Source organism: Podarcis gaigeae (genome assembly GCF_964106915.1).
Source record: "Podarcis gaigeae genome assembly, chromosome: 4".
NCBI lineage: Eukaryota > Metazoa > Chordata > Lepidosauria > Squamata > Lacertidae > Podarcis > Podarcis gaigeae.
In genome coordinates, this window is record NC_139677.1 from 52,909,217 (window position 1) to 52,925,577 (window position 16,361).

General features: G+C 41.3%; 1 protein-coding gene and 1 long non-coding RNA gene across 2 annotated transcripts in view; one reads left to right on the forward strand and one right to left on the reverse strand.

Moving 5' to 3' along the window:
* The window catches only part of LOC310842672, a 461,768-nt gene extending 448,638 nt beyond the window's left edge, over positions 1-13,130 (reverse strand). The window contains exon 1 of the long non-coding RNA XR_014563291.1: positions 13,015-13,130. This is a non-coding gene — a long non-coding RNA (uncharacterized lncRNA). The remainder of the gene's footprint in view (positions 1-13,014) is intronic.
* DSCAM (DS cell adhesion molecule) overlaps positions 1-16,361 on the forward strand; it is a 327,203-nt gene that overhangs the window by 281,959 nt on the left and 28,883 nt on the right. Inside the window, exons 27-31 of the mRNA XM_083734745.1 lie at positions 2,257-2,433; positions 4,809-4,839; positions 7,164-7,279; positions 9,979-10,128; positions 12,126-12,323. Coding sequence (XP_083590871.1) covers positions 2,257-2,433; positions 4,809-4,839; positions 7,164-7,279; positions 9,979-10,128; positions 12,126-12,323 — 672 coding nt within the window. The remainder of the gene's footprint in view (positions 1-2,256; positions 2,434-4,808; positions 4,840-7,163; positions 7,280-9,978; positions 10,129-12,125; positions 12,324-16,361) is intronic.

The window sequence follows — 16,361 nt, forward strand, 5'->3', positions numbered from 1 at the left end:
TCTGAGCAATTCACATTAACAAATGCCCTGACTGGGGTTACTCCTCACCCTTAAACCACCATAAATATTCGTTCTGGCACCAAGGATTGTCAGTCTTAGGAACTGGATCCAGCACTTCTTTTGATACCCCAAAATCCAAGTCAAAGTGTTTCCTCTAGATACCCTAAGATGTAAGAGAAATTATTTGTATTGTATAGAATGTTTTATTTTTTTAATACACCCTTCATATGAGGATCACAGAGCCATTTACTATATAAACACAAAAATACATACTATAGTAACTAATGAAAACAATAACACACACACACACACACACACACACACACACACACCAGTTTAAAATGCCATCGATTACTTAATTAGCCAAAGGCCTGAGAGAGGAGGAATGCTATGTGGCCCCTGTCAACTTTATCACAATTTATTCCACAATATAGTGAAATGTTTGCCCGTAATTTCACTCATAAGAAAAAGGAAGGTGTGTTGAGTTGTATGAGAGAGTGAACACTTTAATGTTACATCTCTTCTTGCAAACAGTTCAGGGGGAGCTCTCCCCCCCCCCTGAAAATTATTAGATGTCTAATTTTTTGTTTATTGTGTGTGTGTGTGTGTGTGAGAGAGAGAGAGAGAGAGAGAGAGTGAGTTGTGTATGTTATATGCCCAACAAATAACTGAGATCTCTTAGTATGATATTCAGTCACCAGAGTTTTAGGGCTGATGTTCTTTTTTAAAGAGCACAGTTTTCAAACTATGTACTCTGGAATTGTGTCGCAGATATCATTAGCCATTTTGTAGGAGTGGAGATGTGCTTGTGTCCCCTGAAATGATCCAGTGCTTGCTGTCCTCCTAGGAACCCAGGAGCAGGAATAACCTGATAACTGGAGCCCTCAGGAGGAGAGGTAGGGCTGGATCCAGTAAGGGAATGGGCACACGTGACAACTTCCTCTCCTACATAAATGCTGGTATGCAGCAATAATCTCTCTCTCAATCTCTCTCTCTCTGGGACAGGGAGAGAGAGAGAAGGAATGGAGGAGAGATTATTCCGTCAACATTACCAGCAGTAGTCACAGAAGAAAGGGTTCTGCCCCAAAATTAGTCTTATTATAATGTTCTAAACACCTCATTATATATTGCTACTACAGACTTTATATAATAAGATAGGAATAAACCATATTATTACATTCAATTTACAATTTCTGATCTTGACAACACTTGTTTAGTTCAAATGTGTTGAACGATCTGCTTGCAAGACTAAATATGAAACAGTGGACAGTTCAAATTTAGATTATCTACCTTGAAAAGAATAAGATGGTGTGCAAAGAGATTCAGGTTTTCCAAGGCTCTTTTGTTATTAACCAGCAGAGGAGCCATTTTGCAAGGTGTTTTGACACAAGCTGATAGACTTCGTTCTCTTAACTAGTGGTGGCAATGAATTTTGAGAAAGCAGGGGGTCTTCAGAACTGGAAATTTGTCAAGCCATTTCAAACAGTCCAACATTACAATCACCTTTTGATGTTTGACTCAGCTGATAGTGGCCTGGTGTCAGCCCTATACTCCTTTCCTGCACTTTTTGTCATTGGGGATGGGATGGAAATGGTGGCTGGAAGTGCTTGAAAAGCCATGCTTTGTCAGAATCTGCATTCCCAGTGGGAACTCTGTTCAATGAAGCAGGAGGAACTAATACAAAAACAACCACCTACACTTCCCAGAGTTCTCATTGGTAATGCAGGTTCTAAGCATATCCAGAAGCCTTCATAACAGAGTGTCAGGTTCTTGGTCAACTTCTCAATTGCCATTTTTCATCCCTTTTTATTCTCGCCTTGGTAACTCCAGGGAAGGGTGGAACTTAGTAATATCACTGAAACTCACATTTCCTGGCACAGGAATATAAATCTCAGGAGCTTGCCATGCTCTCATCAGATAGAAGAGCTGAGCATTACAAGCCAAGAATTGTCCTCTGGCATGAAATTTAATTGGTTTGATTGAAGGGTGCACATTTTTCACTTTACATCTGTTGGAAGAGAACTTATAAAGAAGAGCAACATTATTTCAAGGCAATTAACATTTCTTAGTTTGCCTCTTCACTAAAAGTAGTAGAGTTGACAGGTGTGCCTTAAAATAGCCCATAAAAAGTTAGTGTGATGAAGCTTTCCTAATTAATCAAACCTCTTACAGGTGAGCTTCTGTACACCGTAGTCACTTAAAAACCAACCTTTTCTCTTCATTGATAGGCATCTAATGTCATGACACTGTTTCCAGGTACAATCCCTCCACTCATTAAATCAGTTGTCCAAAGTGAGGAAGGTCTGGCAACCAATGAAGGGCTAAAGATGCTGGTGACCATTTCCTGTATCTTGGTTGGGGTCTTGCTGCTTTTTGTGCTTCTGCTGGTTGTGAGAAGGAGGAGGAGGGAACAGAGACTGAAGAGACTCAGAGGTAAGAATGGACACCTATTACTCGCTTACATGTATTTTGGTCACCTCACCGAGAATGTCTAGCTGAGATTGTATATATAGATTAAGGAGATGTCAGAAGCTTGTAACAAGTAGGGTCCATTTTGTATGTTACAGCAGCAGTATCACTGCTGCTTCTATGCAGCTCCATCTAACTGCACTATGGTAACATTATTGAGAAGAAGGTTGCATTTCAGTGAAGTGTATACAATGTGAATATTTGCCATATGCTGTGGGCCCCCAGTTTTGTCAGGGGACCAGGACAGAACAGGGATGGCTAGCCTGTGGTCCTCCAGTTGTTCTAGGACTCCAGATCCCAACATCACTGATTCTCGGTCATGCTAGCTGGGGCTGGTGAGAAATGGAGTCCAGCAACTTCTGAATGGCCGCAGGTTGGCCACCACTTGAGTAGTCATGCAGAGCAATGTTCAGACCATTTCTGTAATGTAAGAAGCGCCCTGTAGTACCCAGTTTACCTGGTTAAAATAAGCATCAACACATTGATTTGCTGCCCTGCGGTACATACTTGTTTCAATGGAGATTGAACTCTCCTTGTCCTGTAACCCCAAATCCCTTTTCAGTTAACGCGCTCACACTTTTCTGAATGTGTGACTGGGACTGTGCTGTGTACCCATGCCCTTTAAGTTGTGTGCCCTGCAGGCCAACTCTGCCCTAAACATCTGCATGTTTCAGCACACTGATCCGCAAAAGACAGCCTAGAGCACACAGCAGTATGTCCTTTATGTTTACAAAGAGAAAAATAATGGGCAGGTATTTTTTGAAGTTTAGAGATTGGTGGATTTTGTTTTCTTTGCAATATCAGATATTTTACTATTGGAGATCTTGTTTGTTTGTTTTCGTCATCAGAATGAGGTACTGCCTATCAATAATGCAGTTGTACATAATTCCCACTCTGTCTCCAACTGTTGTTTCTTAAGTTTCAAAGACAACAAAAGCAGTGATGTTGAAAGAACCACCTTTATGCTGCTGTTATATTAATTTGGACAATGGTTTTTGTTTTTTGGGGGACATCTGACATCTCTCATTTGCTAACTTGTTAAGGATATCAGAAGTGTTTGATATGGATTCATAAAGCAGGAAGTAATCCCAGGAGGAAATGGTTAAGGAACAGAAAATTTTCAAATACGGGGGTGGGGGGATTCAGATAAATTGCATGCTGCATGCTTCAGAAAGTATCTAATTTTTACAAACATGATAAATTAGTAGAAAGATGAAGCAAATTTAGCAACTGATGTGTGACAGTAGCCATTTTCAGGATATATATTGTTTGTTTTCATATCAAATTTTTTTTTGTCACAAGCATGCTACTATGTTGCTATAAGATTGATTGCAAATTCTGAATAAGTTGCATTATATATTTTCTAATATGCACTCATTATTTATTTGTTCCAAATTATTTCCTGTTTCTCTTTATTAAAAATATTCCTTGGCAAGTAGTAGTGGTGTTGGTAGTAGTAACAACAATACTTAAGAATAATAATATAAGCTCCAGAACTGAAAAGACCCCACTCAATGTATTCATCCACCAAGCTTCAGTCAGGAGAAAGGAATTTGGAGAGGGACCTAAGAAGTTGATCAGAGTTCATGGGAGAAGTTGGTTCATAAAGTACTCAGCCCCCAAATTGTTGAGGACTTTTAGGCAGAGGTGGGGGGCTTGTGGTCCTCCTGATGTCTTTGACTACAACCATTGGTCATGCTGGCTAGAGAAGATGGGAGTTGGAGTCCAAGTGCAACTGGAGGACTGCAGGTTTCTCACCCCTGCTTTAAGGTAAGAACCAGTACCTTCAATTGAGTCTGGAAATTAATAGATAACCATCATAAACCATACAGAACTAGAATAATACACTTTGTCTGTTTGGCCCCAGACTAAAACGCTGATGATTTTTTTACTATTTGAAGGCTCCATATGGTTTTCCAGGCCAGCTCCACATAAAGCATATTACAATAGAATCTAGAGGTTGTACAGCATTGAGTGGGCATGGCCAAGTCAGTCTTTGCCAGTAAAGGGCATGACATCCAGCTGAAGCTGGTAATCATGTGACCACGTGGTCATCCAGAAGAAATGAAAGAGTGAGGTGCAGACCCAAACTGAAAACCTTTGACTTCAGGGGAAGTGCAACCCCATCCAATCAAGGCTGTATATTGAAACTCTTGATCAACCAACAGTATTACCATTTAAACTGGATTAAGTTTCAGTTTCTTCTTCCACATCCAGTCCCCCATCACCAGGAAAAATATTAAATTAGACAACAATGCTTAAAAATGGGTTAATTGAACAGACATGCAGTACTAATGAGCTATTTATGCAGTGTTAATAGTTTTCCCGTTTTTCCCTAGATGCAAAGAGTCTGGCTGAAATGCTTATGAGGTAAGAATAATGTGTACAGTTTGTCAGTTTGGTTGTGATACTGGAGTATCAACCTGAGATCAGGACTGGGACCTTTCCAAAATGCATAGCATGTGTTAAGGAAACATCCTATTTAAATATTCCAAGTAATTTTCAACATAGTTTTCCAAGTTATAGTCTGTGTGGTGCTGGAGGAGATATGTGGTTAGTTTAGTTCTGCTGAAGAGCATGGATTCAAAGTACCATGTATGGTGTTTCTTTGTTTGTTTGGTATATGTATTTATAGTCTGCTCTTCTCCAAGCAATTCCATGGTGGATTTCATGCAGTTTAATCCAATAAATAAAGCAACATAATAGTTACCATCACTAATCCAATCATAGAAAACAAATAAAAATCAAGGTCAGTGAAAGTGCATCTCAGATGAGAGGGCTTTCCACAACATAGGATAGGAAGGAATAGCTCTGCCTATTTGCACTAGGAGCCAGCTATATTAGGAACAGTGTTGATTGCCTAAAGCCTGTGACATCTTACCTGTACCCCTCTTCCCCTGAAATCCATCTAACAGGTTTGCAAATCTTTTTAAATATTTCTCTTTGTTGTTGTTTTTAATAAGACATCAGTGGGGAGCCTCCGGGCTAATTAGGCCAGACAAGGTTCCTGTAAAGCCTTTCCCCCCAAAGCATGCCCACTAGGCTCACACCTGACATCATATGGAGCCTTGCATATGGGACAGATAAAGACACAGCTGCAAAGGAACAAGCAGGAGCTTAAAGAGCACTCCTGATCCTTCCTTGGCAAGCAGGGTTCACTGAGAGCTGCACCTCTTTGAATGCATGCTGTCAGCACCAATCAGCTGATTGGCTCTGACAATCCATTTTACCAAGGAGCTCACTATCGGTGCCAATCAACTGACTGTTGCTGATGGTGAGACCCTTTGAAGTTGTCCATTTGCAGACATGGCTTGGACTCAAACTGTGCCTGCAAATGAACATTTTTTCCTTTGCAGTGGTTTGGATCTAGACTGCACCTGAAAACGGACTTCAAAAGGTCTGTCAGCACCAGTCAGCTAATTGATACTGACAGCAAACCTCTTTGAAGTTCTCACCTGTTGTCAGGTGATTGAAAAATTGGCAGTCTCTCCCACCTATCAAAAATGGCCCATGGGAGGGTGAGCCAGTTCTTGATTCTGCTCTTGGGCTGAGAAGGGTTTCCTTACCCCTGTAGTAAGACAAAGAATGGACAAATAGATAAACTGTTGTGTGGTGCTCTATTCGAGGAAAAAGGCATGCAGCACACAAGGCATAGGGGAGAGTCAAGATTGATAGATGAACTCACATCAATAGAAAAAGACAATAGTTTCAAACAGCACTTGGATGTTGAAGCAAATTAACATTGTTGCTTTTCTTTATTATGTGGGTTGTCATTCTTAGAGTTCTGGCTGTGAGAGCAGCATATAAGCAGCAGAGCTAGACTATTGGGGTGGCCTACTTTTTCCAGTTCTTTTTTCTCAACAAATAATTAAAAATAACAGTACCCTCTCTTTTTTTGTTCATTGAGGGTACAGATCAGACTGCTTCCAAGTGCTACAGATCTAAAGCAATTCTGTCGGTTACTTTGCACCTCTGATATAGAGGGGTGTGTGTGTAAAATTCTTAGCTTCATAACTCATTCTAAGGCTAATTTTCTAGTGCACACATTTTAAAATGAGAATATAATAGCTTTGGTGATAATATACTAATTGTTTCTTTTCTCTGTCCCCCAATGCTGGGAATTAGTAGAGGAACAGTGGTTGGATTACTTTCTTAAAATTTTATTGTTGCAGTGTCAACAGAACAAAAAGCAAAGTGTGCTGAAGGGAAATAGTGAACCAAAAGCAATTACTGAAATCCATATAAAAGTGTAAATAAATAACCACTTCTTAAATGTCCACTTTCTCTGTTGGTTAATATTTGTCAATGCCAATTTATGGTAAGAATACAATGCCATAAAACCCACCTTTCCTCTGATTGAACAAAGGGGTTTTTAGGCTTGTCTTTAAGAAATGGAAGGAAGGGAGAAATAAGAGTTTATGATTGTATTTTTCAAAAGAATCTCAAGGGGAAAGGCTTATTTTCTCCCGTTGCTCCTGTTTTCCTAAGCTTCAGCATTAGACTAATATATTGTATGTACACATGGGAGAACTAATGAAAAGCATTTATTTGAACACCCCACTGATAGCGATAGGAGACTAAAGTATTTATTTTGCTTTTAAACTAATAAAAGAATTTAGGTAATTTCTTCATTCGACTTTAATGCCTGTCCCCCCCCCTTTTTTTGTTTGGTTTGTTGTTGTTCTGATTTCTAGTAAAAACACAAGGACATCGGATACACTTAATAAGCAACAGCAGACCCTCAGAATGCACATAGATATTCCCAGAGCTCAGCTTCTGATTGAAGAGAGGGATACAATGGAAACCATTGGTAAGCCAGCAATAAGCTCATGAGGTGCCTTTGTACAACAAGAGGATCTCACTAGCTCTGTGTTGTTTCTCTTAAGGTATTACAAAAAGCAACGTTTAAGGAATAGAAAACAGCCTCTCCAAATACTTTTTCTTACAGTCTTGCTTTTGTTTTGATGATAAAAGTCCTGACTCAGTACTGCATGTGAAAGGAAAAAGTTTTCAGTGAGACCAAGCTCAAGAAGAAAATTGCAAAGAAGGTGGCTGGGATGGTTTTGATACACATGCAGGGAGGGATTCAACATAGCACCAAGCAGCTCATTCTGTCAGTAGAAGCATTTCGGCTTGTCAGATGAATGATCTCCCTTCTCCTCAGCCCACAGCCTGTTCTGGGGTTTCCCCCAAAGTCCACCCTGAGCCAATCTGGGGGACAATGAGGGGAGGCGAGGAGACAAAGAGCCCTATTGTGCAGCATAAGAGACCTGACTTCCCCTAGAAAATCACTGAATCCAGCCCATAGAAAGGAAAAGGTTGGGTCAGTTTACATGTGCCCCCCCCCCCCCGCCACTGCTACAGTTTGAATACTTCTGGGGAAACATCTGTACCAGTGGAGCTTTCCACCCCATGGAAGTTGGTCCATTAGGGCAAATGGGGCACTGCCCCATCAGCGACAGTCAGCCCCCACCTGATTGCCTTCCAACTTACAATCAGTTTAGAGGGGTGGCACTGACTGTCAGCTTCCTCCTCAGTCTATCAGTGTTACCTTTGTGTAGATTTCTGTAGGATGGAGGAAGAGGGAAAAACTAGAATTAGTTGACTCCACCTGTCATTAGTTCTGGCTCCACCTACTATCAGCCTGCCTGCTTTCCGCCCTATTATTCCCAATGGGCACCAGCCACCACTGTTTCCACCTGCATTCTGGGGGACCTCTAGGTACATAAGTCTTAACCCACTAGTGGACATCTGTGTGTGTGTGTGTGTGTGTGTGTGTGCTGGTCAAGCGTCTCTTCCTGTGGTCTTCAGCAGGCCTCTGGGTAAGCATAGACTCGTCCCTTAATACATTTTATGCACTTGACCTTGCTGTCAGAAAATCCCTAGACAAATCATTCCTTGGATCAGGATTTATAAAGTTGAACACTGGTGGCTCACCTTGTGAACCCAGATTTTCAGAATTGCTAAGCCGGGGCATCCAGTGGGAACACAGAACTCCTAATGATCCAGCTCTTGGAAAAGTGCAGTGATGGCAGGGCTCGCTTTAAAAGCGGCTAATCCTGCATTTGGGTCCTACTTTGTTTATTTTCCTAATTTTGCTTCTCTGCTGTTTCTCTGCTGCCAAGCTTTATCACACTGGGGGGGGGGGGATTTACCCTTGTGTTGCAATCCATGGGCAGCAGAGTTTGTAGTGCAGATGCAGGTTGCATATACTCCTTTTATCTCTCCCAGAGCTACAGTTCCCAGCATCCTTAGCAAACTACAGTTCCCATGATACTTTGGCGGGGGCATGTTTTAAATGTGTGGCTGCTGCAGATGCAACCTGATCATTGCTTCTGTAATAGGTTGTGTCTAACACAAAGTGGCGAGCCATGATTCAGACCTATGGTGAGCTTCCATATGGCTCATTGCCCAGAGATTTTATTGCCAACTTGAAAAGAGGCAGCTCTTTTTGCCAAGGGTAGAGAATTGTGTTCATCCTACTTAAGACCTTTTTTGGGCAAAATGTATATTTAGTATTATTATGCATGGTTCTTCATGTTAATGGTTTCTTATCCAGGGGGTGGGGGGAGGAAATGTTTAGGAAATACTTGATTGTCCCACCGTTGGCAGCCTGTCTGGAAAATATATTTAAAAGTCATATGGTACTTCAGTGTTTGCATTCCCTGTAGTTCTTACTGCTATTAAGACTATCCAGTAGTGACTGCAGCAATGTAGGTGGAAGTTAAATGTGTCAATCCTGATAGTACGATGCATAGAAATAGATTGTTTTTACAAGCTTCAGTGGGAGTGGGTGGTTCACCATTAACTCCTGTAGGGTTGGAACAGACCCATTGTTATATTTTTATGTTTTCTGCCGCCTACTTAAACCGCTTATTTTTCTTAACTCATAACACCCCGTATCTAATTATAGCTTAAAAGGAAAAGGAAAGCTATCAACTCGAGTCAGAAGGAAATGGTATTTGTTGAAAGAGATAATATACTTGAGGGGGGAGGGAGTAAGTTGATATTGATACTATTAAAATAGGGTACTGCAGGACTGTGTGGAAAAAGGAAAAGTTTACAGAGCCATTTTGGGCAATAATTTCTCTTCCATGCACATGCCATTATGTACTGTGGTGCTACTAGTGCATGAAGAAAATTATGGCATGCAGAAGTAGTGCACTTTTCTGCGATTTCTATAATCACAGCAGCATCACTTTTACATCTTGCCTTTTTTGCCATTATTCATATATCTGGGGGTGGAAGAGTCATACTGGAAGTAAACAGTACTTTCCATGTTAGTCCTTGCTATGGTGGAAAAGAAGTTTCTCACCTGAAAAATGGATCTCTTCCCTTGTTAATTAGCTCTGGGCAAAAGCAAGGTGAGACAAAATTCATTTGCCAGGTTATTTCATTCTAAGATGTAATGAAGACTATAGAAGTGATATTCATTCATTCATTCTTAGAAAATCAGCCAAAAGTGGGACACCATTAAGATATTCTGCTCTGTCATTGCCTTTCTCGTAGATGATCGATCTACTGTCTTGTTAACTGATGCTGATTTTGGGGAGACATCGAAACAGAAGTCGTTGACTGTTACACACACAGTGCATTACCAGTCTGTCTCACAAGCCACTGGACCACTGGTAGATGTTTCTGACGCCCGGCCAGGAACAAGTAAGTATTTAGGACACTTTGTTTTGTGGTTGTAATATAAAAAATAAACAAATATGCTGCAAAGTCTGTTGCTTACCAGGAGGATACAGGGCGAGGCAGCAGAGAGGGTGGCGCTATGCAAAGGCACCAACAAGGCACCACTAGTTCATTTACTCTGCCCTGTCCTTTCTGTTGGTCTTCCCTCTCTCCTTCCTGGTAAGTGACAGTGACTCATCTGCCAGGAAGCTCCACTCCACCTGGCAAGCTGCTTCTGCTTCTCCCTTCCCTTTCTTTGGAGGCTGTGTGCTCCTCTTTTCCATGTCTTGGCATATACCTTAAAATATGGAAATATGATGTTTGACAGCAGGGTTATTTCTCCTTGACCTGCTTCTCCACACCCTGCCCCCCACCCCAGTACATAATGTGGGGTGGAATGCAGCCACACTGGTGCTGGATCAGAGCTAGCACTTTTTCCTTGCTTTGAATAATGAGTATATTTTAGACCCATCTGCAGAGGTCCTTGCATTCTAGAGAAAATATAACACCTGAGTTATGTGTTGCTGCTAATTCCCTTCCCTACCAATAGAAATTGATCCGCCGTCTTCCGCACTGGTTCTTGTAAGTTTTCTTATACTGTGAGGTTGCAGTGTAAAATACTGATCAGCAAGGAAGTATGACAGTCAAAGCCTTTTAAATTTAGAAAAAATCCAATAAGTTTTCCAACGTTTGGAATATTTCCCAACAGTCTGGCTTTGATTGTGTATGATTTACAAAACCCATTGCACAGAAGAGATACTGAGTAAGCAGATTCATCATTGTGAAGTTTTTCATCTTGACAAGAATCCAGTATAGTTTGCTAATGCGTGGAATGTTTCCTAACATTTTGGCACTGATTATATGAAGTTTACAAAATGCATTGCATAATCAATATATAAAGCTGTGGCATACCATTAAATTGAGCTGGTTTTGTTTTGCTGAGCTTTTCATCTAGCTATTTTCTCTGCTCCACAGAAAAGATGGGACACCATTTTTATTGCTGATTGTCCCTTTTTTATGCGTGTGTGTGCTGGTTATTAGCCTAATCTCAGACAGTGAACAACATATGGACAGTTTGCATTTTTAAATGGCTTTGTAAGTAAGAAACCTGCCAATCTGTCAATGAGAAGGGATGAATCATGAATAATCCTTCTATGGCTACTTATCCTTAACTCACTCCTTTTTAAATAGTTTCAAAGCAATGTAAAAGGAGCAGCTTTTCTATTTTAATAATAATAAAAAGAGCCCAATCAAATAACCTATTTAATAAGTTTGAATTTATATTTTTAATACTGTTATATCCCAGTCTTAGTAACACCAACTCTATGATTCTATGAAAACCCTCTCAGATGCTTCAGAAGAAAAATCTTTTCCCTCTGCTTTAATGTCCTAATACTATTTCCACAAAATCCATACCCACCCATTCTATAAATAAATAAATAAATAAATAAATAAATAAATAAAAGAGTAAATGGGTATTAGACATTGGACACAATTCTTTAATTATTGATTTCTAGATAATGCTTTTTAAAAAATCCTCAAACAAAATTTAGTCCACATAATACAAAAAATGATCACTTGCCTGGAAATCAAGCTTTGTCAAAGAAAAATGAACCAATAATGCAGGTGCAGGAAACTTTTGACCCTCCATATATTGCTAAACTACAATTTCCTTCACCCCTGAGCATCAGCCATGATTGCTGGGGCTGATGGGAGTTGTAGTTCAGCACAATCTGAAGGATCAAAGGTTTGCCATACTTGCAATAATAAAAGTTTAGAATAGCTTTGAAACTTATATATCACAGATGCTGATAGAAATTGATAATAAATGCATATGCCTACAGATAGGCCCCACTGATACTCATTTCCACCCTGAGGCTCCATCACTCAGCAGTAATTCTATTCAGCCAGTTGCTCAGCTTCTTTTCTTGACTAATCAAGTATTCAGTGCCAACACTGAATACTCTGTGTTTTCACTGCAGATCCTACAACAAGGAGGAATGCAAAAGCTGGGCCCACAGCTCGCAACAGATATGCTAGCCAATGGACTCTCAACAGACCTCATCCCACAATATCAGCCCACACCTTAACAACAGACTGGAGGCTACCAACACCCAGGGCAGCAGGGTCAGTGGATAAAGAAAGTGACAGCTACAGTGTCAGCCCATCACAAGATACAGGTATAATCTTTGTTCCTAGACTTCAGATTCAAGACAACATTATAATCAGAACAGGACATTTGCTGTATTTGATTTAGCATATTTGATTTTAGCTGAGCACCCAACCAGATACGACAATAAATGCATCTTTACATTTAACCCTTAGAGCTGTTTCCACATGTTAATAGCAGCAGGCAGAAGTTGGAGAGGGCTTGTATTTAGTGGGATAGCAGAAGATGGGGGGGATTTAAATTTTCTCCTGTGCTGAGGACCTGAGGAAATGTTATCTTCTGAAGTTGCTGTTGGCTTTGGGAAGAAATTCCCGTTAGTACCAGTGGGAGGCTTTCCCCTAAAGCAGTGATGGCCCTCCAGCTGTTTTAGGACTACAACTCCCATCAGCCCTAGCTAACAGGACCAGTGTTTGGGGATGATGGGAATTGTAGTCCCAAAACAGCTGGAGAGCCAAGTTTGGCAATCGCTGCCCTAAAGCAAACAGAGGAGGAATTTTCCTCAGGACTGCAGTAGGACAGCATTGTGGAGACTCAAAGTATACAGCATGATTGAACCTTATGTTCTTCTTGTGGTCTGAGAGACATGGAAGTGCATGAGCCCTGAGACTTGCTCTCACTGTTACCAGGTTGAATTTTTGTAACTAAAAAATCTGACCACACCCTCATCCAAAAGTGCATATACTAATACTGTACAGTGGTACCTTGGGTTACATACGCTTCAGGTTACAGACTCCGCTAACCCAGAAATAGTACCTCAGGTTAAGAACTTTGCTTCAGGATGAGAACAGAAATTGTGCTTCAGCGGCGCAGCAGCAGCGGGAGGCCCCATTAGCTAAAGTGGTGCTTCAGGTTAAGAACAGTTTCAGGTTAAGAACGGAGTTAAGCTCTTAACCTGAGGTACCACTCTATTGTTGAATTCTCCCCTTTGAATGAAGGGACACTGGGGACTTGCGTTGTCATTTGTAATATTTGTTGTTCATGAAAATACAGAATGGAGCACAAACAGAAGTTCTTTCAATAGTCAGCAGGGCCAAAGGAACTGCTTTTGAGCCCTACTCCCCCAGCTGTAATTAACTCCAGCTAGAAACTCATAAAAATGGAAATTGCTGAAGGGGGTTCTCTCTCTTTCTGCCCTCTTCTTTAAGTTGGAAGGGGTATCACCTTCTCCAAGATGTGATGGGTATCTCTTCAAATACTCAAGAAAGTTTTCTAGCCAGAAGGCTATATTCTGTAAGGATGGGGAAGAAATTCAAGGCAAATAACATTTCAAGGTGGACCTACCTAGTTCACATTTACTGAAATAATACACAAAGTGTAGTCCAGCCATGATTTGAAATGTGCACTTCTCTGAATTTCCAGCCAAGCAATTTGTACAAAATTGCATATATTAAAGTGTGCATTACAGTGCATATATTATGAAAATAACATGCAAAAATTTCTCTGCAGAACTGAATATATTGAGCACAATTCAGTATGATACGTGTCTATTAGGAGAAGTTCACACTAAAATCCTAGCAAATTTTCATGAAGAACTAATGGCAGCAATATACTTTGGAACCAATTTTGTGGGGATGGGGGAAACCATCCTTCTGGGAGGATGTAGAACTAAAATGATTTGTGAAAGTTGTTCAATATGAATGAAAAAATGAGCTAGTCAGCTCTACAGTAACTCTTAGACTTGCCTTCCTGGGCCACCTGGCAGTCAGAGAACCAGGGAGTTAAGCAATAATGAAGCCTTGCTTGAAGTGACAGTACCAAATGTCAATCAAAACAGCCATCCGAAGCCAATTAAGAAGCTCTGTCCAGACATCAATAGCTGGGAGTTATGAAAGGTCCACTCCAGTAGGTATCCAGCTATGCTTTCAAAACATTTCACTAACAAGCCTTATTATTTTATGGGCTAGATAGTGGGTATGGACAAGCCAGACAATCTCACCTGGGGCCAAAGAGGGAGGCAATCTAAAAGTTCTATTAAGGCATTTCATCATTACAGATTATGATAATAGGCTTCAGAATGTGAGCTTTTAAATACATTTCTTCAGTACTAATCTTGGTTCTATTAGGAAAGCCACATTCTATAGAAATTTTGCTCCTTCCTACCAGATGAAATGGGGCGCGGGTGGCACTGTGGGTTAAACCACAGAGCCTAGGACTTGCCGATCAGAAGGTCGGCAGTTTGAATCCCGGCGATGGGGTGAGCTCCCGTTGCTCGGCCCAGCTCCTGCCAACCTAGTAGTTTGAAAGCACATCAAAGTGCAAGTAGATAAATAGGTACCGCTCCAGCGGGAAGGCAAACAGTGTTTCTGTGTGCTGCTCTGGTTTGCCAGAAGCGGCTTAGTAATGTTAGCTGTACGCCGGCTCCCTTGGCCAATAAAGCGAGATGAGCGCCGCAACCCCAGAGTCAGCCACGACTGGACCTAATGGTCAGGGGTCCCTTTACCTTACCAGATGAAATAATGCTGTTGAAATGAATGTTAGTGTGATTACTATACTAGAAAAATACTAGATCATTATGATATTCACCATTCCCTTGTTACATGAGGACACACCAAGGATGGACCACCAAGGCCTTTCCTTTCCTACAACAGGGTTGCCTGCATTTATTGCCACGATGTGATAAGTCCGGCTCCATCTGCACTATGCATTTAAGCAGTATTTTAATACCTGAAACAGCCATGGCTTCCCCCCAAAGAATCCTGGAAACTGTAGTATGTTAGGGCTGCTGATAGCTGTTAGGAGACTCCTATCCCCCACCCAAACAGTTTCCTCCCATCTAAAATTCCTGAACCATCTACTAAGTATAAGAGGTTAAGCTCTCATCTCAGTATGCTTTGTATGAGAAAGTACCTGAAATGAGATAATTTCAGAAGTACTGTGGGAGGTGAGATGAGGATACATTTTGTGCATATAAGTTCATTTGCGTCAACTAAATTTATGTTTTGAATAATGTACTGATAACAGGAGGAAACAGCTGCACAACTCCCATTAATGTTAATGATAGTGGTGCCTGAATCCCAAAACCCTTTTTTACACATTCACATTTGTAGTTATGCTGCTATTGACTTGGTAGGCTCAGATCAACAGCAGGTTCCAGGCATATGGTGACCAATATACCTATTTATGGGATACGTTGTGTGGAATGGGCAGGCTGACTTGGAAGGGCCATAGCTTAATGGGTTAAGGCATCTGCTTTGCATGCAGATGGCCCTGCGTTCATTCCCTGGCATCTCCAGGTAGCGCAGGAAGAGATCTCAGTCTGGATAGCTACTGTCAGTGTAGACAATATAGTGGACGCTTGGGTTGCGAGCATGATCTGTGCGGGATGCATGTTTGCAACCCACAGTGTTCGCAACCCGCATCTGCACGTCTGCGCATGCGCAAAGCACAATTTAGCGCTTCTGTGCATGCACGACTGCCGAAGCCCAGAAGTAACCCATTCTGGTACTTGCAGGTTTTGGCAGTCCGCAACCCAAAAAACACAACCTGAAGCGGCTGTAACCTGAAGTATGACTGTACTGAGCTTAATAGACTGACCTGGTGTAAAGCAACTCACAACAAGATAAGAGAACAGAAGCAGGAAACCTGCTTTTGTGTCTGTGTCTGTTGTCTCACTATAAAAATGTTATGAAGGTTTTTTTTTTGGGGGGGGAGCAGGGAGGCTGTATGCAAGATCCTTCTAACCCCTGGATCCAGCAAGTGTTAAATTATAAGCCAGGCTAGCTTTCTGTGTTGAGGTGATAGCCTGGGTGATGGGCCATTAAGGGAAACAAAGGAAAGGGGCTCTGTGAGAAGTGGCAAATGGGTGGGGGCCCAACCCAGCATGCTGTTAGTTAGAAGGAAGAAGCCTGAGTTTAGAGAGTCGGAGAGGCAGAGAGCAATGTTTGACAGCAGTGTTTCATGTCTGTTTGAATCCAAGGCTGTTTGAGAAACAAGGCCCTTTTGTTTGGGTGTTAATGCTATGAACCCCTCCATTGTAGGCTCAGGTTGTATATCTGTGTAAATAAGCTATATATTATAAAGAGGCAACATTCTCCACTGGCCTCATTTC